Genomic DNA, 26,564 nt, shown 5'->3' on the forward strand with positions numbered 1-26,564 from the left:
AGCAGGTGGGAGGACTTAGAAATTCCTACCCCACAGGGCAACCAGTATACCAGGACAACACAGGGAGCTTCCCATGGCAGAGTAGGGAACCACCCGTGTGTTGGAGTTGTGGATTATTAGGACACATGTCACGCACGTGTAGGGTTAGGCCAGGAACACCAGCATGGAATGAACAGGGACAACCTAGGACCTCACAAGAACAGCAGGGCATACAACAACAGCAGACGTTGCAACAGGGAAGTGAACAACAACAACAAATAACACAACAACAGCCACAGACATATTCACTGCCACAACAACAGGTAGCGATAACACAACAACCCCAAACACAACAAACACAATTGGGTAGGGTGACGGTCTTGGGACACAACCCTTACACAGGAAATGGCCAATCATTGTACCCTCAATAGGACAGCCCACAGACGGCCTTGGTGTGTCCCATCCTGTCAGTAACACCTAATAGTGCGGAGGAGCCACGCATAGAGGTAACGATAGGTGACAAAAAATTATCATTCCTTGTTGACACCGGGGCGACCCGGTCTTGCATAAGGGAAGGTAAATTTAAGATGTCAGGCGAAGCCATGAACACCCAAGGATTTTCTGGGGCTAGAGGGTTGGTTCCCTTTACTGATAACATTCCCTTATCTATTGGAGATTATGATCTGTCAGTTCCACTTTTATATTATAGTGCCTCACCAGTAAATATACTGGGGAGAGACATAATGAACAGGTTGAATATGACGATCTCCTTTACAGAGGACGGCATAATTTGCTCTACTCCAGGGATTAACATGCTCGCAGCACGACAGACTATGCAAGCATACTGCGGACAGACAGCGATTAGGGCGGAGCCAGTAGATGGCGAGCTATTCCAGTATGGAACAGATATGGCATTTGCATGGATGCCAGGGATAGAAGGGAAAATATGGAGGAGGCCAGCAGCCTATCTGTTCCGACCAGAAACACCTGTTAATGAACCAGAAGGAAAGGTGGTTCTAATGGACATTGAGAGCATTATTGCAACAGCTGATTATATTGCTGTGCACGCCCAAGATAAAGAAGGAAGAGCATGGAGGGCAGTGATAGCACTAGCAGAAGGATGTAGGCTAACCCAGGTGTCAGATGAGGAGCTGTTCTCAGAAGAAAAGGAGGAAGGTCAAATGGTGTTCATGATGAGTGTAGAAATATGGCTAAGAGTGGCTCACAAACAAGTAGCACAGAAAATTGCGATGGCGCTTGAGGCACCCGCATGCACCCCAGTCCCCTTCTTTAAGGAGCATATGTCAAAGGTACCCAAATCATTGTGGACTATTAGCCCTTATGACGTGGGGTGCATAAAAAGCATAGGGGGAGTAAGGATAAAATTGAAAAAAGGTGCCATACTCCCCAGAGTGAAACAGTACCCACTGTCAAAAGAGGCAGATGAGGGCATATATGAAACCATAACGGCCCTTATAAACAATGGCATATTGGTCCCCTCAGAATCACCATGCAACACGGCTGTGTACCCAGTGCGCAAGGCTAAAGGGGGGTCTTGGCGCTTCATACAGGATCTCAGGCCCTTGAACAACATAGTAGAAGCAGAATATCCCGTAACAGCAAACCCGGCCACAATATTGTGTGGCATTCCAGCGGAAGCATCACGATTTACAGTGATCGACCTTAAAAATGCTTTTTTCTCAATACCATTGCACCCAGACTCACAAGATCTGACAAGCTTCACTTACCGAAATACAAAGTGGAAACATACCAGATTGCCACAGGGGTATTGCGAATCACCCTCAATTTTCAATAGAGTAATACAGATGGATTTGGGTAACATTGAAGTGGAAAGTACAGTGTTGCAGTATGTGGATGACATAATAATTTGCCGTACAAACGAAAGTAAATGCAGAGAGGACTCCTTAAAGATGTTGACAATATTGGCTGAAAAAGGGTACAAGGTAGACATGGAAAATATACAATACTGTCAAGAACAGGTACTTTACATTGGCCAACTCATATCCCAACATGGAAGAAAGATTGCACCACAAAGAGCACAGGCCATTTCAAGCACTCCAATGCCACAAACTGTGAGGGAACTGCAGCAATTCCTGGGGCTGTGCAACTACTGTAGAGCATCTGTATTTGATTACAGTTCATACATAGGACCCCTGCTTGAGGCTTTAAGGGAAGCTAATAAAGGGGAGAAAAAGTTGGGGTGGACTATGGAAATGAAAGAGGCCTTTGAAGAATTGAAAGATGCGATATCAACTGCTCCAGTACTGGCATCCCCAGACTATGAGCGACAATTTTTTATATTTTCACATTGCGACTCAGCAGTAATGAAAGCAGTATTGGCCCAAAAAACAAGCATGGGCTATAAACCAGTAGCATTTTACAGCGGTCACTTGGACCCTGTGATGATAGGTCACTTCCTTTGCGAATAAGGTCTCGCTGCAGCTGCTTTTGCAGTGGAAAAAGCATCAGCAATAACCATGGGGTGTCCAACTACACTGTTTGTGGAACATGCACTATTTGCAATATTGAATAAACCTAAGTCCACCCTAACCACACAGAGGGCATCAGGTTATGAGATCATTCGGTCTAGAGCTGAACTAGCAATTGTTAGATGTAGCACGGTTAACCCTGCAAGGTTCCTAGCAGAAGTAATTGAGGAGGGAGATTATGCCCATGACTGTACGCAAATAACTGAAATGTACTCATGTACTAGGAAAGTTGAAGAAAACGCACTAGAGGGAGGTGAGCTTTTGTTTATTGATGGGTCATCAACTATTGATCAAGGAGATGGGATAAGGAGAACTGGGGCAGCAGTGGTAAAAATGATGGAGGTACCGGTGTGTGTGGCTATGAAATATGTACAATTACCACAGCATTACTCCGCTCAAGCCGCAGAACTGGTTGCACTAATATTGGCATTGATGGAAAGCTTTGACAAACGAGTAACCATATACTCCGACAGTGCATATGTTACATCCACTGTCCACTCAGGGCTGTCGAAATGGAGAAGAAGAGGGTTTAGGACAGCTGATGGCACTCCAGTGCAACATGCCCTCTTATTGGCTGAACTAATTGAAGTAATAAATGACCCCCAAGAATTAGCCCTAGTAAAATGCACCGCACACACCAATGGTGAAGACCACGTCTCAAAAGGGAATGCAGCAGCAGACGCACATGCGAAATATGCTGCATACTTTGGTGAGATATGGAACCCCCCAGAATCACAGAGAGGGAGAGGGAGGGGAATGGCTAAGGATATGTTGATAAGAGAAGGGTACACCCATCTCCCAGCCACGCAGATTATGGAGCTACAAGCGGCTGCACCAATGGCCGAAAAAGAAATATGGGTAAAAAGAGGAAGCACAATGTCACCAACTGACGCACTATGGTGCCAGGGTGGCACTGGAAAGGTTGTAATACCATTGGCACTTTTGAACACCGCCCTGAGCCAACTACATCACCCAGCCCATACAGGCAAGGAAGTAATTGCAGCACGAATTAGAGAAGATTGGTTCTGCCCCGAGTTAAATTCTCATGTGTCGAATTTTATCAGCAATTGTCTCACATGTCAACAGTTTACGGCCGGTCATACCCTAAAAGTAATAAGAGGTACTATACCCCGGCCAGAGGGACCTTTTCGGCATCTTCATATTGACTATGTTGATATGATCAACATATGTCAAGGTAATAGGTATATGATTGTAGTAGTATGCCCATTCTCTAGGTGGATTGAAGCAGGGCCCTGTTCACACCCAGATGCATTTAGAGCAGCTAAATTCCTAGTGAGGGAAGTCTTCCCCAGGTGGGGAGTCTGCGAGGTGTTAAGGTCAGACAATGGCCCACATTTCGCAAACGAAATGTTCCAGCATATCACATCCTTGCTGAACATAAAACACAAATTCGCATGTGCATACCACCCACAGGCCAACGGTGTATGTGAACGCCTGAATGGCCTATTAAAGGAGGCAATTGCAAAGATACAACAAACAACAAAGAAAAGCTGGTTATATTGCCTTCCATTAGCCCTATTTGAACTGAGGAATAGACCAGGGTCCGACCACCACCTCACCCCACACGAGGTGTTACCGGACGTCAAATGCGCCTTCCCCTAACGCCAAAGTCAAGAGCATTTACTGACCACGAAAGTACAGCGAGTGTTCTAGGTGATGAAATGTACCAATATGTGTCTTCTTTGATTACTAGTGTTGTGTTTGTGTCTCAACAGCTCGAGCGCACACGGGGCGGGTCTAACAGCAATCAACAAGAAGGCGCGAATACAGAATTGGAAAAGGAAAACCTGTGTAAACTTGCTAAAGGTGACCACGTGCTACTTCGCAATTTCAACAGGAAATGGAATAATGAACGATTTACTGGCCCCCATCTGGTAGAGGAAGTATCAACAAGAGCAGTAAAGCTACAGGACAAGCGTGCCTGGAACCACCTACATGATGTAAAGATCTACAAACTGCAGACCCGCCCCAGCGCCACCGACAGGTCCATTGGGAGAACAACAACAACATCACCAACGGCGGAAGAGAGTTCTACCACAGCCAACGACCCAATAGTTCCCATACCCTGTCACTCCCCAGCTTCCCCGGAGACAATAACTGACGAAGAAAGGGGTGATCCCCATACTGCCCACCCCATGGTCACACGCTCAAAGAGTAAAAATACTTCCGCCAGCTGAGCCCAAACCCCCTGCCCATTGACCCCTACCCCCAAAAATAGTAATACCCGAACTGAAGGACATTGCCTGCACAAGTACACATGTAAACACGTGAATGTTCTCTTTTCTCTTCTCTCGCACATACAGGAACTGCGTATTATTGTATTGTTAAGAAAATAGATAACTAACAAATTCACTGCCCAGGAGTAGGTGGTACTCCCAGACGATAACTACCCGGAAGAATTGTCACACCAATTTGTATACGAAATAAAAAGGCCAACGTACCTGAAAAGGAGAAGGGTACGTGTCTACTACACAGCCTTCCTCTTGGCCATAGAATATTCAATGCCCCACCTCCACCCATACTTGCCGGTCCTAAGAGATAGATCACTTAGAGTAGCGTGGGAACAGCTCTTCGCCTGGGCACTGAATGACTATTTGATAGGGAGAGCTTAAAGAAAAACAACAACTAACATTTAATAACAAGCATTTTGAGAATTTTCAGGCGGGCAACTTTAACGTCGCAAGAATAAGCTGCCAGGACTGCAGCAAGGTAAGAGCAAAATGCCGGTGAAATTAGCATATGTAATAAAACTAATAGGGATTTTGATGATCACCGGGTTCTTGGCTGCCTCTGTATGGCAGTACAGCTATGCTATTCATTTTATTGCTGCACCCAAACCTAATACACCCCCGCCCCCTGCTGCAACAGGTGTTACGTCAGGTGATAGTAGTAAAATTGCACCCAAGCAAAATAGAGTTAAACGCAGCACATACTCAGACAATAAAGGTATTGATAATTATATACAAGATTCAGCACACGTCTCAAACAACATATGGTACCAACACATGACCCGCATTGGTAAGCAGACAACAGAGGACAGCTGCTACGTTTGCTCATTAATACCATATGCCATGAGTGCTTCTCGAACATTTGTTGCCACAGAAATAGATGAAAAGACAGCACGGTGCATAATATACTTGGCACTGTTCCAAACGAAAAGAAGATTTCAAGGGACAGTGGTGCATATGGCATGGAAAACACGAGACTCATACCCATATGAAAACAACTTCCTCAAGACCTATTTGAGTTACCACAAGAGCAGTTTACATGCTGAAGCATTCAAATACATAACAAGTGGTCCTGCAAAAGGAGAAACAAAGAAAGTAACACTGCAGTATCTACCATGTGATTGGTACGCCACTGAAGTTCCGGGTAAACAAGGATGTTGGGAGAGGCCACTGGTGGCGATAACCGGGAAGGTGTACCTGAACAACAGCTGGGAGATAGGAGTGATTGGCAGCAACATGGTAACAAAAGAAACTATCTCAACTATCGAGGCACACAACCACCGATTTTGGACGACGTGGATCAAGTACGTACCCATGCTCACGTGGGTGCAGACGGATGAAGACCCAATAACAATACTGCCGCTGACTGCGCCCAAGGTATGCTACCAGCATAAAGGAGAGGTGGACGTAGGATATAACACCAACTGTGCAAGCGTGATGGAGTTACCTGAGGGGGGAGCAGGAACAGCAGTAATAATGGACCATTATTGGGCCTGTGGAGAAAAGGCATACCATACACTGCCTCCCCTGTGGAATGGTGTGTGCACAATGGTGCACGTCAATGTACCATCACTAGTGGTACCCAAGAAGCATGTGAATGTGGCGAACTTTCCCAAAATGGATGAAGGGGACAAGAGAAAAAAGAGATCTGCACCACTTCAGGAGGAGCAAAGGAACAGGACCAACAGCAATTATACTGTCCTAAATAGAAGGAAAAGACAAGGAGAACCTCTGACAGGAAATTACCTGTGGGGAAGGTCGGAAACGGCACTCACTTTAATACCGCCAGAACACAGACTATTCAGCAGAGCAGCAATGTTCTTCTCCTCAATAATACATCCGGGACTGCAGGCTTACGCAAACGCAAAATGGCTCCAGATAACTAGATGGGAACTAATGATGACCATCAATTCTACAGTAAATGGATTCAACGCAATAAAAGAGGAGCTGCGAGCTATAAGGATGGTAGCACTCCAGAACAGATATGTATTGGACCTTCTCACAGCCATGGAAGGAGGAGTTTGTGCAAAGATAGGACAATCATGCTGCACGTTCATTCCTGCCAACGATGCTGACAATGGTACACTGACAGAAGCAGTTTCACAATTGGCCCAGATGCACTCCAAAATGATGGATGAAAGTAACGGTGTAAACAAGGATAAGAGCTGGTTTTCACTATTATGGTCATGGATGCCATCCTGGCTGTCAGATGGTCTGAAAATTATAGTTGGTTGTACTATTTTGGCTGGAGCTACACTGATCATAATAAGATTTTGGAAGGCCCGGAAGGCACGTACCACGGACGAGTTGCTTGAAATGGTCGGTATGCACCCCTTGATGCCAGCAGATGACGGCCAACACACAGGCGTAATAATACAGGAGAGGGAGAAGTTGCGCAACCAGATCATCACCAACCATCTAGACCCACCATCGGTGAAGATCGAGAACCCAAGAAACCCCAGGAGCTACATAGGGAAATGGGTATACTGTACTCCTGGAGGAACCTGTGAATATATGTATTGGTCATTTGAAGATCATGTGAACCACTATGGACATTTAGGAGGAATAACTAAGATATGGAGAGTAAGAGGAGACAACGAAAAGGATATGTTTGTGGTCGACAAGTCGACCAGAGGGGGGACTGAAGTGGGAGAATGGAAGACCAGGCTCCCGTCCTTCACCTCTCGCGCTTGGCCTAAAGGGTCACGACCCAGACACCCGCCACGAGAAGAGTTTGTCCATTTACCAGACGACCAGATACCCTGGTACAGGAACATACGGATGTGTCCATCTGCCTGCCCAGCAGCCCGCACTAGCCATGCCGACACCTGCGGCACGGACCAACTAGACTAAAGCCTACACGTCGTTAGAGATGCCATGACGACCTAGCCAACGGTTAGCACACCTGTACAAATATACACACTGGACACTCCCGCACCAATCTACACGAAGAATATACCCAGTGCTATGACGTAGGCGACAGACATACTCACGGACGTGCATCTTTATTATTTTCTACATAGGCTTTCAAAATGCAGCAACGCAAGACGCGTCATGAACTCATCTAAAAAGCTTGCTCACGCTTCTCCTAAAACCAGTTGCCACAATGAGAAATATAATGAAGACACGATACTGGTCATGAAACTATATGGTACTGTAACCTAAAGCACCTGTGCACCAGACGGACCCACTTATACACCAGGCCTAAGTAGGCCGCAAGCAAGAGCTTCCATGGACGTTAAAAGAACAAGAGTCAGATTGCTGATCCTGCAGAATGAGCCTGGCGAAGCAACCAGCCAAGGTCGCAATGTTGCAAACCCACATTCCAAGAGCAAATCATCAAGGGCACGATGTTGCAACCTCGCACGCCGCGCACCAACGTTAAAGTCACACCTGCAAATTAAACCAGACACACAGGGGAAAAACAATATTAATTGTGCAGAATTATGCCTCAAACACGGTCCCACCTCACGTGACCAAGCCGAACCTGACAGGATGCCAAGCCCAGGAGAAAGAAAGCGTCTGGATCTCTCATTACAAGACATAAGCAGATACAATTAAAAAGGCTCAATGGACATCTGCGACAGTGGGAGCAGTCGGCCTTCCAGCTATGAATAAATCCTCACATTGTCTGCACGTACCCATAGTGAAACATTGTTGCAAATGACAGGTACACCGAGAGCTGGGAACAGCGATGGTCCCAGGCTGGGAAGCTCGCGGGCGCACCCATCAGAACATGGGGCTCCTATCACTGACGCCATTAACTTTAACCAATCATCAGGGGTCTTCATGTAACAATTCTCATGTATCTAATCGTAGGGACAACCCAGATATATCACCTGACTAACCCTCGACCACTAACATTGTTCTCTATACGTGTGCTATACTAACCCTACCACTCGAGTAACCAATTAAGAGTGGCGATAGGTTTTTTGCTAACTTTCCAATGTGACGCAAGTAGCGCGTCATATCAAGGTAAAAAGGGCCTGCGAGCCCTACGATTGTGTGTGTGTCAGGACGGACGCGTACGCTCCTTGACCCATCCCTGCCGTTTTTGTCTAATAAACAGCAGAGTCACCTTGCTTCTTGCGTGTGTCTCATACTCTATCTCATCTGGGATATACGGGAGGAGTTGGGGCCTCCCTGCCCGGAGGTCTGCGGACGGCCCGGCCGACCCCGGCAGAATTTCCCCCCCCGACAGTTGTGTGATTAGAAATGGGATGGGTGCGTAACAAGTTCCAGGCTGTGAAAAACAATGACTACAAGCAGGTGACGTTATTGTGCATTTTCTTGCACTGGTGCTTTTGCGTCTCTGTAACACAGCTGTAAAACCCATAGAAGATGTGTTTAGGCTCCCAATAGCACATATCTGTACCAACTAGAATTGAGAAGATATGCAAGCTAGTGCCTAAACTGCAGACTGAGGTGAAATCTCAGCTTTACCACGTAATCTCAGGTTTCTTATCATTCACAAGGCTATCTTGGGCCAGGGACCACTTTATCTTCAACGCCTCCTGACCAAATACTCAACTTCGAGACTCCTGCCTTCCTCTGGCACCAACTCCTTGCGTGTGAAGCGGTTTGCTAAACAGAGAGATGGTGGTCGATCACTTTCCTCAGCGGGCTCCCTTCTGTGGAATAGCCTCCCTCTCCCTATGCGTCTTGAGCAGGACCGCAGGACCTCCTTAACTGGAAAAGCCTCAAGACCTTTCTCTTTACCTCTTCCTTCCTCTCCTCTCTCCCCTGCTAATCATACAGTAGTGTGACTGATGTGCAGGGCCCTTATGTATCCTCAGAGCCCTGACCCCCCACATCTCTCATCCCAGCCGCTTTCTATTTACTGCACTTGCTTAGGCTCACCCTCCCCACTGGAGGTTGCACTTACATTGCTTCGCTTCCTAGCACTTCTCCATGAGCACAACAGCACCTATCCTCTACCCCACCTCCCCTCTGCACTTGCACATTCTAAACACTCTCAAGGCATAGTAGGTTTGTCTCCCCTCCCTGTTATTCTCTGATTTGTTTGTACTATTAATTCAATTATTTATCTTTGTTGTAGTTAATTGTCTACCTTCCCCTGTCCCCAACCTGTTGCCCTGTGGGCGCTTTGAAACAGTTTTTCTAATTGTATAAGCGCCTAACAAGTGACCAATAAATACATTAAATAAATAAATAACCAAAGTGTGTGATCCTGGGGAAATCATTAAATGTCATTGTGCCTCAGTCACCAAAATTGGGAGTTTCAAGAAATGATTCAGTTGCACTGTGCGCTATTCAAAAAAAGTCTCACTCATGACTTACTAGAGTTAATGAAAAATCTAACATTTCTAGGTTGTGAATACTGAAAATGCTCTCTTTGATACAAAAATAAATAATTGTTGTTTCCAAGTGTGTGGGTCACCCAAAAGGTCTTGATTACAGGTGTGGTTGCTGATCGTTGGAGGGGTTTTAGTGAATAAACAATGCAAGTATATTTTTTTTATCAGATGTAAATGGCGGCAAATGAGAGCAAAACCATCGCAAAAACAGATTGCACAACAGCAATTAACACTTTTGCCGAAGAAAATCTAGATAAGGGTGCTTTCAACAATAAACATATGCATGGAATAATAAAAGTGAATTATTTATTGCAATAGCTGTGTCATCGTATTAATTTTTAGTTCTGTAATTGCCAGTTAATAAGTACTTAATTACAAGTTCATTAAACCAGCGTTTGCTTCTATTGAGGGGGTATAATTTGGGGGGCAGGCCAACACTGCTGGTAACAGCCCATTGCCCAAGTGGAGGGCTTGAGCAAAGCAAAACAAATAAATCTTACGCTTTGGTCTTCCTCCCCGCAATGTACTTTTCTAGTCTGTTATCGTATTGATAACCGTGATGTCATGAACAGGGAAAGCGGACGGGGTTAAGATTTTAGTTTATTTTAATGCACCCTCAGTACGCGCGTGTGATCTATACAGTTTCTAAGGAGTGAGGCGAGAGTGGGGATGAGAACGGGGTGCAGGCCAGCAGCACTCACTACTCAGAACGCAGGCTTATACGTGAATACAGCCCAGGTTCCAAGCTTCCTGATTAGCGAGGGGCCCCTTCCAGGGTGCTAATGGACTCTAGTGTTCGCTGTGGTGAGCTAAAGTGTCTGGAAAATGCCCTGCAAACCCTCCTCCCAGAGGCCTAACCCTTTTCCCCCTGTTTTGTCACTATCGTAAAACACAGTTAAGTATATAGCCGGTAGATGCTGTACCATAACACTTTCATAGAGATCTTAAATTAATTGTGACCTGCATTGCTACAAAACACATTTATTTACAATGTCACACAAACTAAATGGCTCGAATATTTTATACTGTAAACATATCCTGACTGTCCTTTATTAGAGAGAAAACATTCATGTCAATAGCACTTTTGGTAATGTGACAGCAGAGGTAATGAATGCTTCTAGGAAACAGGCCTTACACTTGCGTTTTCTCTTTGAAACTGTCCCAGTACTAAATGAAAATAGAATTCTTGTTACATGATATATTTGCCATTTCAGTTTGTGATGTAAAAGAGTGTAGTATTTTGTAGCACAATTCATGACAGTTTGACGGTCTCTTTCTTCTTTCAGTTGAAGTACCCCTTTAATATATATACCTTATCTGCATCAAAGCTGTGTGCAACTGAGCATTACAGCGGTGCGCTCACATTTCAGTCAGTGCACGAAAAGATATGTTCCGAACTGAGCGTGCGTTTAATGGCAGATAACTGCACATGCGCGTCTTACAGACATAAGTGTGACGGCAAGTATGAAATAAAAAGCGATGTGTTGAAATTCATCTGCATCAGGTGGGTCCTTTGTGATTCGGGGGGATCCTGGTGCCACCTGGGTAATCCGGCCCCGCTTGCAGGTGTACAAGCTGTAGGGAACCAAACTAACTCGGACTCTCCCACTTTAGACCTGATTAGACGTTCCGATGTCATGGTTGAGAAGAAGCATAGTTGCCAACAGGTCCAGATTGTGAACTACGGCAGATACTGATGTGCATAAAGCTGTCATGTGCCTAGTCTAGTTGCTGCACCTTCGGAAGCAGATGTCATTTGGTGGGGACGGCATATCCGTGTTGAATCGAATTTGGATCTTAGCATGACATACTTGGTGTTTGAGGGAGCATCAAAGAGTACACCTAGGTTCTTCACTCTCATAACATGAATCGGGCAGGCTCTGATCTGCTCAGGACAGATATCCCAAGAACAGGTGGGTTATAGGAGCTCCCACCCCGAGAACCTCAGTGTCAGCGGGCTTCATGTTCGGACTGATCTGTTCCATGGCACAGGACTCCAACAACCTTCGAGGTGCCTATGGCCTTGTCGAGTCCTGGATGACCAGGAATTGGATGTGCCAAAATGGCAGCAAAACAGAACTGCTCATTTTCATCTCTTGGCAGGCCCGCGCTAACCTGAGTCCCGAGTGTAAGAGGATTCAATTCAACACTACAGCTAAGTCAACGCCTAGTCTATAATACTGAATGAAAACCCTTATTGATATATCTTTATGTCCAGTTCATGCGTTCTGGATGACTACCCCTATATAACACCCCTCTCTTGGAATCCTCCTGACCCCACTGAGCCAAGAAGTAGTTCTGTTTTGCAAGTTAAAAGGTTTATTTGATAATTTAAACAATATATATTATATCGCGCTTTATAATAAATTAATAATTGAATAGCACACTTAATCTGATATGATAAAGATTAACAACGGAGAATCTGGCACTAGCACACTTCTTGATAATCACAAAGGAGTTGACATGAAATGGATAAGATAGCAACAATACTTCTATGGTTTCTTTATAATCAATGATGAGTGGTTATAGGATGGATAAGATAGCAACAATACTTTTATGGTTTCAAATGGATGCAATGTGGAATGAAAATGCAATACAGAAAATAACTTGATAGGATTTCAGCAAAAGACAATGTAATCACTTTCTTGGACAATTCACCCCCCCCCCCCTTTTATGCTATGCAAGGAAATGGAAGGGAGGCACACAGTTCTCAGAAATGCAATTAAATGTGATTCAGTTAACCCCAGCAAGCTTAGACTACAGAAGTTGGAAACACAGGCCCAAAATGCTTTTATATGTGCTGGCAATGGAGTGAAAAAATATGCTAAAATGTTTTTAATTCCCTCTAGGAAGTTCAGGGTGAGTGAAATCAAGTTAATATTAGTCCAGGCTCACTTTAGCAAGGACCTAGGGTGTAACTAGCAGGTTAAACGAATTTTTGGCAACTGAAAGGCAAGCAGCAGCAGATTTTTACACGTGGAGAAATTTGCAAATCGCGGTAAATTCGCGAGTGCGTTGTTCACGATTGCGGCAAAACGATAGGGGGTAGGAATGCGGTTCTAGGTTCCTGGAAAAGCCACGATTCTAAGCTTTCTGAGGAAAGTTACTGCAAGTCTCTAGCACAAACGGTCACGGAGATATGAGCGATTAAATAAAGGTCGTTTTTCAGATTTGAAATTTTAAAGTTAAAAAAAAAAAAAACAAGTGCAGCTTGCAACTAGAAAATGACAGGTGACAGCTTTGCAAATGACAGGTGACAGTTAGGAGACAGTTCTACTTAGATTAAACTAGATTGAATTATATTATTTTAACTAGGAGATTGGTTCTGCACAGTTTTCTAGGTACTCACACTATATTCTTGAGTTAAATGGGCCTCGCCATGGATCTGGTCAGGTTTTAGATGGGACTCTGGTCTCTGCACTTCACAGTGATCTGGGTCTGCTCTCTCTCTGGATTCTGAAGATTGAGGGATTTAAAGTCTGGATCTTTCTGCACAGCTTTCTCTGGAGATTGATGGAGGTAAAGTATGGATTTTCCCGGCAGAGCTTCCAGCTGCAAATGGATTTGAAAGTCCCTATCTGTCCTGTCTGTCTGCTTTTATGTGTTTAGAATGTGGGTGTGTTCTAGCATCACTGACCCTACCTCTCTCTCAGCTTCTAATTGGTCAAACTTCCATTTCTCACTTGATTGGGGGAGCTAAGTTGTGTCAGGGTGATGTCATTTTACAGCCTGCAGAAAGTCCACTCCTCCTGTCAACTTACACACAAATCTAGATTTGAAACAAATACATATTTGCAGAGGTACATATTGTTTTAAAATCATATGCACCCCTCACATATCACAGGAGGTATCTCCTGTTCAAACTCTGCTCTTCCTGGGAGCTTGCATTCAGAAATGGCAATACTTTGCACTTTTTAACTGGTTTGCAATTCCGGACATTACCCCAAATTTACACACATGTGCGCAAGGACTATGGACATTAATTGATGAAGTGTCAGATTTTTCACATGCACACATTTTGAGTAATATCCTCTTTTCCGCTAAAACCCCCCTGAAAATGCCACCTGTTCGAAAAACCTCTTAAAATGTGGGCAGAAAAATCACAAGAATTATGGTATCATTTAAATAATTTTCACAAGTCCGTACTATGAGTTATTCATCTTTTTCTAAAACCATATTCTGGCTATAGAGGTGTGTCTTTTCAGGTCACATGGTACAGAAACCAGTCTTTCCAGTTTCTGCCAAGCTCAGAGACCCTGCCACTCCCAGCTTCTGCCAAGAGGAAGCTGTTTTACGACATCTGCAATAAAACATTTGCCTGAGTCAGGACAGGGCTTTGTTCAGAGCTCCTGTATTCTGTGGGGCTCCCCTTAATTCAATTATCAGAGAGATGGCATATCCTTAGTGTGGCCAGCAAAAGGCAGATGGGCCTGGGAACACAGCTGTGACTCAAGTTTCACTCCTGATGGGGGGTAGTTGCCAGGCAGAATTCAGTTCCTTGAGCCAAGTTTCAGATAAAATGTCACTTTTTGTTCCCCAGTTTCTGCATTCAAATAAAACTAAACATTTTTACATATGCAGCTAGAATGCTGATTCTAAGTTTAAAACTATGACATTTAAACAATTTCAACCTATGTGACACTCAAAAGTAGGTCACTCAGTCAATTTGAACATTTAGATTTGTAGTGTCTTTCAGTCCAAATTTACTTAAACTGCTGAAATCCACAGGTCAGCCAGTCTTGTTATACACCTTCAAGTCACTTCAGAATATAACTTTACATTGGATCCACCTCTCAGTAAGTCTTTCTTTGGCTTGCTTTGGGTTCATTTATTCAGTTTTCTACAAAATCTGGTGGTTTTAAAACGCCGGCTTTTGGATAGTGGTGAGTACTGGTACTGCACCCCTTTTTGGGATTTAAGAAAATGAATTCCCAACAGTTATGGGTTTGCTTTTGGCAATCAGCATTGCCATTCCCAATGGTTTCAGACTACTGTGTGGATAGTCCAATGGTGGTTTTAGGCAGTGTCCTTCTGTGCCCATAACATCGGCAAAAATGGGTGGCAGCCTATTCTTCATGCACTTCCCTGTGCATTTTCTGGGAAGCTCTGGCCATCATGATGTTTTCCATGTCAGTACTGCACAGTTTTGAGGTAGGGCTCGCATGCATGGGTAAATACATCCCACACGAGTAACCTCAAGAGCTGTGTTATTCCGGCTCAGGATAAGGTAAAAACACTTGGCATTACAATGGAGTGCTGATTGAGTGCAGAAGCTCACGTGAATCAAATCAACAAGAGCTACCAATACCATCTTCATCTGCTTAGCCCCATCAAACCATTCGTTAATGAAAAGAATTGTGCCACTATCGCCCGAACAGCTATCCTCTCGAGGCTGGATTTATGCAACGCTCTGCTAATTGAGGCAAATAGCTCCTGCCTGGCAAGATGCCAGACAATACAGAACAACGCAGTGTGAATCATTAAGACTAAACCAACAGGTGAACATACCTCATCCGACAGGAAAGATCTACATTGGCTGGCGTTGAAGGACCGCATCGCCTTTAAATCAAATACCATTATGCATCGATGCCTCTTTGGTACAGCCCCGACCTATTGGAAAGCACTTATCTCCCATTATGTACCAAGTAGAGCCATTCGCTCGGGAAATTTGGGCCAGGTCAATTGCCTAAACTTTAGACGCACAAACAGGCTGGGCAGATCCGTCCTGTAAGAGCAGGAAGGCTATAGAATTCTCTTCCACTGACTATTAGATTGGAATGAAATAGCAGGGTCTTTCACAGGGCGTTGAAGACCTTACTCTTCAAGTAAGCATATTACCCCTGTTAGATCCTAATTCATCCTGAGTCTTTGTCCTGTTTAAATTTCCGCCTGTCCTTTGAAGTGTGCGGGCTTCGGCGAACAATGTAAATGAATGCATCATTTAAATAAATAAATAATGGTGTGAATAATGGCACGCAAATATGGACTGAATTTGGGGGGAAATGTGCAGGAAAACAATGGAAATATTTCTGGGGCACAGAGGAGGTTTATTGAAGCCTCACATGGCTTAATACTGTTTTAACGTAGTGTGATGTTTGTCCAAGAGGAGATGTGCAACACTTGTGTATAGGAGCGTTACAAATGCCATATCATATCCTCATATCATATCATAACTATGGCTCTGTTTCTCAAATAGGCCTGCAATTAAACAAGAGTGCTGTGTCTTGTCTTTCCCTGCACCCTGCCCTTTATGCACGGAATGCTGTGCGTGACTGACATAGAATGCTGTGTGTGAGAATGGTATGTTTTTTTATTATTTATTTTTTTATCAACTTTATTTAATTTTAAACCATGAACAACATTAAAACATATTGGCGAGTGTAAAAAAAAACAACAAAAAAACCCAACAATATACATAACAGTTCCTTTGACAATAATAACCTTCAGTCAACAGCAATTACTTATCTGAAAATCTCTCCTCACACTCCAATGTGAACTTTAACAACACAAACAACACTTATACACATACAAGACTAAAGACAAAGACACATTACATCAACCTCCACCCCACTCACATAATCCACCAAACATATTCATTCTATACCTTACTCAAACAATTCATTAAAAAGAATGGTATGTTCTGAATGGTTCTGTGAATGTCAGTTGAGACATGGGTTGACTGAGAGTGGATGCTGGTCGATGTCTGTCCTAGTAACTTACCTGATGTGGCCTAAATGCATTACTGTACCCTGTCCCCAGAGCTTGAACTTAGTAAAGATGTTTCCTGTTCCTACACCAGTGTCAGTGCCATGCTTGGCCAGGAACCCACCTTAACATTGGCAACCATGATGCTAGCTTTGCTGGGGGGACAGCACCTGAACAGGAAATGGACATCCACCGCCCCACCAAACCATGAGAAGATCCTCTCTAGGTAGGAACGCTGCAGGCTGCAGTGTGGCCATTGAGCGCCAGCCTTTGATGTGAGGAGGCAGCGCCAGGTCCTGGGGGCCTATCGTGTCTGCAAGGGGCAGACAGCGATATTGCCAGGGTGAGCGAATTTGCCAGTAGGCAGACAGCGACTTTGTTGTGAGGGGCAGTGAAAAGCTGGTTAGAGGCTAGTATCCAGTGAGCTGCACCTGGGCAAGTGCCAAAGAGGTCTGTCAGGGAAAGACAAGACAGCAGTGATTTTGCTGCGAGGTGAGCATAGGCAAAGATAGTGGACAGAGGAGCAGTGCTGGGGAGTAAGTGCCACTGTGGTGACAGTGTGAGCCGCGTTGAGGGCCGAAGTTGTGGGGATTACCTCCTTATTTGACCTTGTGAAGCAGGCCTAGCTCCATAAAGCGTTTTGACCCCAATTTCGTTCCAGAGAGCATTGCGGCTCAGGCGTTGCTGTGGTGATGTGAGGGGAGTGGGCAGCAGCTTTCACTGTGAGCAGTGTTGCTCGGTGCGGCCATATGCAGCTGCAGGTGGCGGCTGGGGAAGTGATGGCATCCTGAGCAACTGAACGGAGAGGAGCTCCCCTCACCTCGATGTCGGAGTTAGAGTGATAATGTTTTGGAAGGTTGGACGTCCTCTCTGATGACTGTTAGTACAAGGGAGCTGCGTCAGCAGGTGCTTTCTTGTTGACTTCCATTACAGTGGAGGGACATTGCTGTTCGGCTGGATCGGAACGGAAAACAGGAGGTTGAGGGCTTCAGAAGAGACCCCCGACCCATGAAGAGAAGGGGCCTGGAGAGCAATAATGACACAAGGGAGTCTTCAGCAAAGCGGACAAAGGGTGCTGAGGAAGAGGTTAATGCCAATAAGAGCAGGAGTGTCGGGGAAGGAGTGGGAGCTTTGATTGGGCCGTGTGCTTCCAGAAGGTATTGTGAAGGGAGATGAGAGGACTGTTTTGAGTCACTCCAGGAGGAGGTGATGGAGAAAAATGCAGCAGTTATAACCCCTTTTTTGCTCTATTTGTTATTCTGTTTGGCTTTCTGTTTTGAGTTCGCCTGAAAATAGTTACCTCGTAGTGTTGCAGGAACTTGTTCCTGAATTTTGGAATTTCTTCAAGGAGATTTCAAGCGAACTGAGGGAGAATTAGTTGTTTACGGAATAGTTGTGATGTGAGGTCCGTTGAATATTGACATCTGTTCATGGTTTGTGTTGCTGGATGTTGTGACATCCGTATACATTTATGTAAATATGTACTATGGGAAGGTTGCTGAGATTTAGGGTGAACTGTACTTAGCTATGCTATCAAAAAATGTCTTACAGGTTGGACTTTCCATTGTAGACGTTAGATAGGAGATGGACTTCCTAAATTGGTAGGGTAGTATACCCTACCAATTTAGGAAGGGTAATTTGCAAGTTATGGATGCATGCGAAGAGTAAGGTATATTTTAGCAATGTTTTAACATTTTCTTCCTACATGTTGGACTTTTTAACATACCCAGTTAGGGCATGGACGTCCTAAGTGCAGAGTTGTAAATGCATTATTTGGAATAAACTTTTCATTCATGTGTTTCAGTGAGCAATTTTGAATTTTATGGTTTTGTAAACAAGATAAGAATTCTTGCTGTTTTACATGTTGGTGTTCGCTTGCTGTTGTTTTAGTGTGCAATTGTAATTGGTTGTTTATAATGTGCTTAATACCCAGAGGTTTCCAAGCGCGGATCCAGGGATCAAACCTGTGTTGCTGCGCCTTGTCTTGCTTCCAGGGCAAGTATGTTGTCTCTGAGCTATCCTCTGTGTGGTCGGTTGTTGGTTTTCAATTTTGAGGGTGATGTGTGGTCCCCTTGCACAGGCTTATTGTCGGGTGCTGATACCCAGAGTACTTGGAGTGCTCTGTCTGAGGGGTGTCGGATACCCAGTGTACTTGAGTACTCTGCCATGTTAGTTATGAGACACGTTATGGTGTGGCAGCCAGTTGGTTGCAGTTAAATTATGATGCGTTTTTCAGGAAGTTGATCTTGGCTTTGATACAGCGTGTGTGGAGTGGGTGGCTTTCTTATTCTATGTGTTTGCCTGCCCAGTTGTTGTGTGCCTGACCTGGTTTTTGGGTCAGGTGTTTGCTGTTGTGAGAGGAACATAGTTGTGGATTTTGCTTTTGGTGTTTCTCTCCCACTCAGTAGAAAGAGAGAGGGGCACTTTTGGAGTAAGCTGTGTGAGTCTCTCTCTTAGTCAGTGGTCGAAGTGAGCGGGAGCGGTGCTCCTATACATTTTTAAATTTACCTTTTACAGCTCCTATACTTTTATTTTAAAAAGGAACCGTTCCGGAATGGTTTCGTTTTAAAATAAAAGTGTAGGAAGAAGTTGAAACTTGCACTTTCAGTGCGGCGCACTGAACGTTCCCTTAAACAGCAGGTGCAAGTGTTTGGGTGTGTGTATTGTGTGTGGGAGGGGAAGTGGTGATGGGGTTTGTGGGGAGTGGGTGCAGGCCAGCAGGGAACATAGTTCCACTACTTCTTTTCATTCACTTCGACCACTGCTCTTAGTAGAAAAGGAGAGAGGCCTTGCTTAGTGTGTTAGTTGTTTTCCTGTTGTAGGGTTCCTCTTTTACTGAGTAGAAAAAACAGAGGGGCACAGTTCGGTTATTGGGGGTTAATTACATTGTCATGCAAACCCACAGATGAAGCAGACAGATGTACATGTGTAGGGCTGCGTGTGCCTGTATGTCTGTTGCTTCTTGGGTATGTCTTGTGTTGTTTGAGGGGTAAGACATGTTTTGTCTTGTCTTTCCCTGCACCCTGCCCTGCATGCATTGAATGCTGTGAGTGACTGGCATGGAATTCTGTGTGTGAGGATGTTATGTTCTGAATGGTTCTGTGAATGTCAGTTGAGAAGATGGGTTGACAGAGAGGATGCTGGGGGATGTCTGTCCTAGTAACTTACCTGATGTGGCCTAAATGTATTTCTGTACCCTGTGCCCGGCGCTGGAACTCAGTAAAGATGTTTCCTGTTCCTGCCCAGTGTCAATGTCATGCTTGGCCACGAACCCACCTGAACAAAAAGCTTAGTTTTGCCTGCATGATTTTATGAAACGCGCGGCTGATTTCATTCACAAAGGCAACCTGCATGTTTCTGAAGAGAAGTGAGCCAGTGCACAAGATGTACTGCCCCGCCCACTTGTAGGTAGCATCGGAAGCGCTGTTTCAACATTAATTTACGATTGGCCCCCAGTCCCCACATGGTTGCTGGGAGCGCATTTCCCAATCACAGGAAATGCTGAAAACAAGAATTGGTTTCCCTTCCTGTGGGATGGAAATGCAATGAGCAGCAATTATATCTACCACAAATTTCCTACTTATGAAAACGCATGAACCCGGTTCGAATTGATCCTCTCATTCTAAAAGGCACAGGGGATGTTTTTGTTTACAGTGCATTTTTAAGGCCATCCCGTTTGTCATTTCGAAAAGCAATTAGAAATATATGGACCGCCCTCTTAAGCACACTACTTAGCACAGCTGTGGTTCAGGGTGGCACACAGGGATCCGAATGTGCTAACCTTTGATGCCACATTCTCATTTCCTTTGTGAAAAAGGGCAAACCTTTTTTTCAGGCAAGTGAAGGGTACGCAATAGCACATTCCAACACTTGCATGAAAATCAAATTTGGAGAATTAGGCCCTATCAATTTCAAATAAAGCCATGTCTGAGATGTACAGGAAGACACATGTTTTCACTGTATTTAACTGAACGATTGGGTGTTCTTACTCTATGCTTCATGTCCCCAATCCTTTAATACTGTTCTGATCATTACATAAATCATGCTAAACAGCCGCCTGGCGGAAGATGCAGCTACCATAACATGCATTCGTTTTTGTTTCTTATAGGAGCACATATGAATACTTCTGTATCCTTAACAAACTGCATCCTGGGAAACCTTCCATGGAGAAAGCTGCCATTGTATGCACTGGCACAGTGCCTGGGTTCGTTCCTGGCAGCTGTTGTGGTATACTGTCTCTATCATGGTACTAAGACTTGCTTTTGGTATGCTAGTGAAATGTGATTGATGTCTCATTTACAGTGCTTGCGTGTAAGCTACCAAAACAACTCTTCTGTCTTTCGCATGCCTGTTGGGATCTCTCTGGGTCTCTTTTTCAGTTTTTCCAAATCTGAGCTTATTGCCCAAATGGATATGCTATTTTAGATATAGGGGGTGTGCAAAGGCTATTCTCACAGGAGGCAACAGACACATTTAGTTGCACAGTTTTGCATCTATCGCTGTTTAGCACCGATATTGTAGTGCTGCAACAGTGGGTGGAACAGTAGATTGGAGCATTGCATGCATGTATGTATGGGATTTAAACAGAGCCAACCTAGCTGGGAAGCCCCGGAGTGCTGTACATAGGGGCAGACCCAGAAAGTTACAGGTAGGGTGCAGGGGTAGCAGAGGCACTCGCGATAGATAGTGGGGGGATAAGAGCTCCAGAGGAGAAAAAGTTGGGTTTAGTGGAACGATCAGCAATGGGCGATATGTTATATGAAGAGGAGAGTTTTCAAGTCCTCCGGAAGTGTAGTCAGAAGGCGGCCAGTCCTATCTAGATTGGGAACTTGTTTCAGAGACAGGATGCTTAAAGGAACATGGCCCGTTTCCTAGTGTCTTCACTCCACATTCGCCTTTGGAGATGGTGGGTTTTTCAGCAGGTAAATATAAGTTTCTTGGGTTCATCCAGACGTGGACCCCTTCCTCAATGTGCTCAGAGAGGGTCAGCTCCACCTCACTGATGAGGCCCAACTATTTCCCTTCTGTGAAAGGTACAATGAGATAAAGTGTGGCTGCAGACTCTAAAGTGGGTACCTTCCCAAAGAACAGGTAATTTAGCAGTGTTTGTTATCGGAGTATGTGAGAAATATGACTATTTATTGATTTTTAAGGGACTTAGGTTTAGTCACCCTAAGTTTCCTAGGGTAATCCAGACGTGGACCCTTTGCTCACTGTGCTCAGAGAGGCACAGCTCCACCTCACTGATGAGGCCCAACAAGGATGAAACGCGTGCCTGGGGTTGCTGTTAGTGCTCTTGTTCAAAAGAGAATTGCCCTAGCATTTCACTGCTGGACTGCCCATGTGGGCGGAACAAAGATTGTTAGGCAAATGGATATTTCCCTTCTGTGAAAGGTACAGTGATCTAAAGGGAGGCTACGGACTCTCGAGTGGGTACCTATCCAAAGAGGGGCGACTATGACTATTTTTTGAGTATTTTGTTTGTGACTGCTTTGTAGGTGATGTCAGCTGTATTTTGGAGTAATTTGTATTGTTTCATATTTCTCAAACATAAGCCTTATTGCTGGGAGGTTTACAACTGAACATCCTTCAATATAGTATCAGAAAATGTTCAAAGTAGTAATATGGCAAGCAATCCTCTCTATATACAGATTCAATACAATAGTTAAAGATAGGTTGCAAGCTTAAAGATGATACGTCAGGAGAAATATGGATCGCAAATTGTCACCTACTTACTCAAATTCTATGAGATTATTCACATAGACCTACAGAACGTCGGCTTATATTCCATGAGGTATCTCATCTGTGTAGGGCTGGAAAAACCCTTAGTACCCCAGACTGATTTGCAGCTTCTAAAGGCTTGGGCCAAGGGTTTAACCGTTAGAGCAAAGAGTAATGGGGGAATAGGGTACACTTAACGGATGCCGAGGTAAGCTTGGGGATTCAGATAAATAACACCCCTTCCCTTTGAAACGGGATTCCAAGCCTACTCTAGGCATCACCATCCTAACAAAACACCCCACAGAGGCAGCCCCGTGTATTGCAATTTAATGCACTCCTTCCTGTGAGAAACATCTATCAATCTTCCTTACGTTATCAGCAGTCTGCCTATTTGGAACACATCCACACTGAACCCTGCCCATGGTGATCACAGAGCTGGGGCTACAGCCATAAATCTTAACATGTATGTTGATGAGAGGAATTTGCGTGTTTGGGGTCACTTCAAAGAACCAATCTGAACCTACTGATGATCACAGGGTATTCATTCATTATCAGTACAGGCAGAGTGACTGTTGCTTTTCCTAGAAAGTTTACGGCCATCCGAGGTCTTGGAGAATTTGGCACTAGGGCTGTCCCTCGCTCTCCCTACTTCCCTCTGTGTTAGTGCTATAGAAAGATGACCGCTAATGCCTATACTCTATATCAGACTAAAAGTGGCCCCTCTAATACACAGGCTATCTGACTCCTTAAGGGACTTATAGCCTTCCCTAACCTAGTCTTATTATTCTAAGGACGTTCAGGGATGGTGCCTTTGTTCACGCTGTTTGAGTCGGCCAGGACTCGTGCACACTCAACTTGCCCCGCTACTCTGATGTTCACTCTGTGTTCTCCTCTCCACCAATGTTAGACACCTTCCTACCTCCACCCTCAGATGTTAACTTCTTTCTCCTTCTCTACTCCTTGACTCACTCCCACTACTACCTCTCCTCTGCTACTATTCCAACTCTTCTACTGCTTTGCTTCTTTACCACTACTGCTACTTCTACCTTACTACTGCTTCTAATGCCACCTCGCCTTGGTACTACCACCGCCACTACATCTCTGCTTCTGTTACCACTTCTCTTCTTCTAATACTACTTCCCCCCTCTTTCTCTTCTAATTGTGATGTACTACCACCAATGCAACTACCACTTCTCATTACTACTTCTCCTCTGTGCTACCACTATCTCTACAAGGTAGAGCTTGAGAGGCTTCAAAAGGACTTTAAGACCCATCTCCTTCTTCACTCGGTCCCGATATGTTTCTAACCTGTGCAATGTAATGGGGTATAGGGACCTTATGTACCCTATTATCATGACCTATTTGTAGGCCTGTTTAACCAATAACACTCTTGGTGGGCTAGTGTGTCCTTTTTTCATTTAGTGGGTGGGTCTCCCTTATACACGAAATCCAGCAAATATTAACTGCTCAAACCTCTCTCTCTTCCATGATGCTTCACTGGGCTTGACAGCATCTTTCTCCCTTCTTGCACCATTCCCAGACCTGCCATCCTCAAGGGGAATTACACACACCACCCCCCTTCACAGCAACCTGCGGGCTGTGGCTGCTGTGCTGGGCCGGCTCACGCAGCAAAGTGTCTTCAGTGTCCTGTTTTGGCACTGGTGTCTTCTTGTGCGATCTCCGGCTGCATGTCTCTCCTTGTCGGCTCCTCATTTGTCCCATGCCGCCATCTTTGCAGGTAAGGAGGGAATTGGTGCTAGGCACTCCGGCTCCAGTAGAGATGTTAGGCATCAGGCTCCCTCCCTTGACAGTGCTGGATAAGGAGCCCTGTCACATTGTCTACAGTGGTAGCACAAGCAAGGGTCCTTATTTGGCTTAGGAAGAACGCAGTTACTTGATTCTCCCATGGATGTAGGCGACAGCCAGGTGTTTCTTATAAGTAAAGAAAAAATGTACTTTCCTCCAGAAAATGTTTCTGGAATGTTTTATAAAACTGAGAGACAGCCATCTGGGCACAGAGATTTTCAGAGCCTCAATTGATATCAGGATCTTGAGATTGATCATTCAGGACTCTCTCAAACATCCAAAGCCAATCTTGGGAGAATGACTCCATTAAGGAAAGTCTGAATCACTGGAACATTCCCATCCTCTTTAACCTGTGGCTCAGTACACAAATCCTACCAACCTTCTAATTTCCTATTTTATTTTGTACATATGTCTTTTTCTTCGTTTAAATACATGATCCAGTTGGCCCTAATCCTAGCCTTAAATTGAAATGAAAGCAGCATGTTAGGGCTGTGACCAAGTTCACAAGATTTCTGATTTGTACACTTTATTTTATACTCTGCCTTATTCCTCTACTCTGCTTGAAGTTGCTTCCTTGACGCCATATTATTTCTGTGATAACCATGTGACTTATGTTTCTATTCCATTTCAGCTACCTGTTTCAGGGTATCAGGTAATCATTTCCCTATATATCTGGTCGTTGTATATACTGTCGCCGGAGAAATGTTTGTGACGACATTATATAGGTGACCATATATATAGTGATAGGGGAAGAGGGGGTTGTGGCCGTGTCCCCCACTCCCTCTTTAAAAAAAAAAGATATTGGAAGTTATGGAGTGTCCCCCGCATGTTCCATGTAAGAATGTCTCTGCAAAAAACAGCAATTTTTTCTGCGAATTATTTGCATGGCGACATTTTTGCGGGGACATTATTACATGGAATCTGTTTCATGAGGTCTTCCGCTTCCCTAGCTCTAGCTTTTTGCAGTCTTGCCTTCTTTCCAATGGAGTGTCCCCTTAGTACAGCCTTAAACACATCCCACCTAATCTCTCATGTCTCCCCACTAGTTTAAGAGCAAAATATTCCTTAATGCAATTTTCTATTTCTCGTTTAACATCTGGGTCCTGTAACAGCTTATTGACAGATGACAGCCTCTATTTCCTTGGTCTTCACTTGAACCCTCTCATAATAAATAGAAGCATGGCCAAAAAGAAGCTTCTGACCTATCTGGGCGCTTTCAGGAACGTAATGGATTTGTTCAACAATAAACAGAAAGTCGATTCAAGAGTATTTGTTGTGGACATGCCAGTAGAACATAAAATCCTTTAGTATAGTGTTGTTCTTCTGCCAGACAATTCCCTTAGTACCAAATTAAAATCCTCAATGGGCCAGTTGCAACGTCTTGCAGCTGAGAAAGAAAACACAAGCAATATTTTTTTTAATTTTGTTATTTTTTTTGTTTGTTACAGTTGGTAAACCAATTTTTCAATTATTCGATAATAGGGTTACAAATAATGTATATTCAGACTGCGAAATTCCCCATAAACATAAAACATAATGCATAACAAGTTATTAAACACTTCAACAATTGTCACAAATAAATAATAAAATGTCATCTTTCATGCCAAGATCAGTGTTCACACTTTTCAGTTTCAGGTATCAGGAAATACTGTATCTAAAAATTGCTCAATTGCAATCTGCACCGTTAATCTCGGATTAGAAAACAACAAATTCCATATTTGATCATAGTCTACAAGATTCTGTACAATTAGTTTCTTTCCAAAGCATTTTGCCCTTATCTCATTTAACGCAGTGCACTGGATTACTAGATGCTGTAGAGTTTCACTCTGTTCCCTGGTCAAACAAAATCAACAGTAGTTTTGCTCTCTGGGAATTAATCTCCTTGCGAACAAGATGTCCTTCGTTTCTTATTGGTTCAGTCTAAATTTTAATAATTTTCGTCGAAATAAGTGAATTGGGGATTTAAATAAGTAATTGGATATAACTCCATACCTTTTGGTGCCAAACGCAATAGGATTGAAGTCTTTAAGTTTAGAGCACAGTGCCATATTACCAACCTAATCATATTCATAGATTTTCCTTTTCGCATGATCAGGGTTGGTTAAAAGAAGCTCAATTGTTACAGCGGCATCAGCTGCCGCATTTAGGGTATGGTTTCGCTACTTTCTCGACATGCCATTTTTGGATGAGAACAAATTTTGGGCTAAAACATTCAAGAAAGTAGGCTTCTTCAACCGTTCCAACAATTTTCGCAAAAGGGCACATTGCTTCCATAA

The 26,564-nt window shown here is 44.1% G+C and overlaps 1 protein-coding gene across 2 annotated transcripts in view; it reads left to right on the forward strand.

The window, feature by feature from the left end:
- The window catches only part of LOC138511305 (aquaporin-7-like), a 339,953-nt gene that overhangs the window by 253,157 nt on the left and 60,232 nt on the right, over nt 1-26,564 (forward strand). The window contains exon 3 of one of the 2 annotated variants that reach the window (XM_069626864.1): nt 20,870-21,007. The exons of the other annotated variant lie outside the window; for it this stretch is intronic. Within the exon in view, the coding sequence (XP_069482965.1) occupies nt 20,870-21,007 (138 nt within the window). The remainder of the gene's footprint in view (nt 1-20,869; nt 21,008-26,564) is intronic. 2 annotated transcript variants of the gene reach the window in all.

This window comes from Ambystoma mexicanum, chromosome 6p, assembly GCF_040938575.1.
Source record: "Ambystoma mexicanum isolate Mex_15411 chromosome 6p, UKY_AmexF1_1, whole genome shotgun sequence".
In the NCBI taxonomy this organism is placed as follows: Eukaryota; Metazoa; Chordata; class Amphibia; order Caudata; family Ambystomatidae; genus Ambystoma; species Ambystoma mexicanum.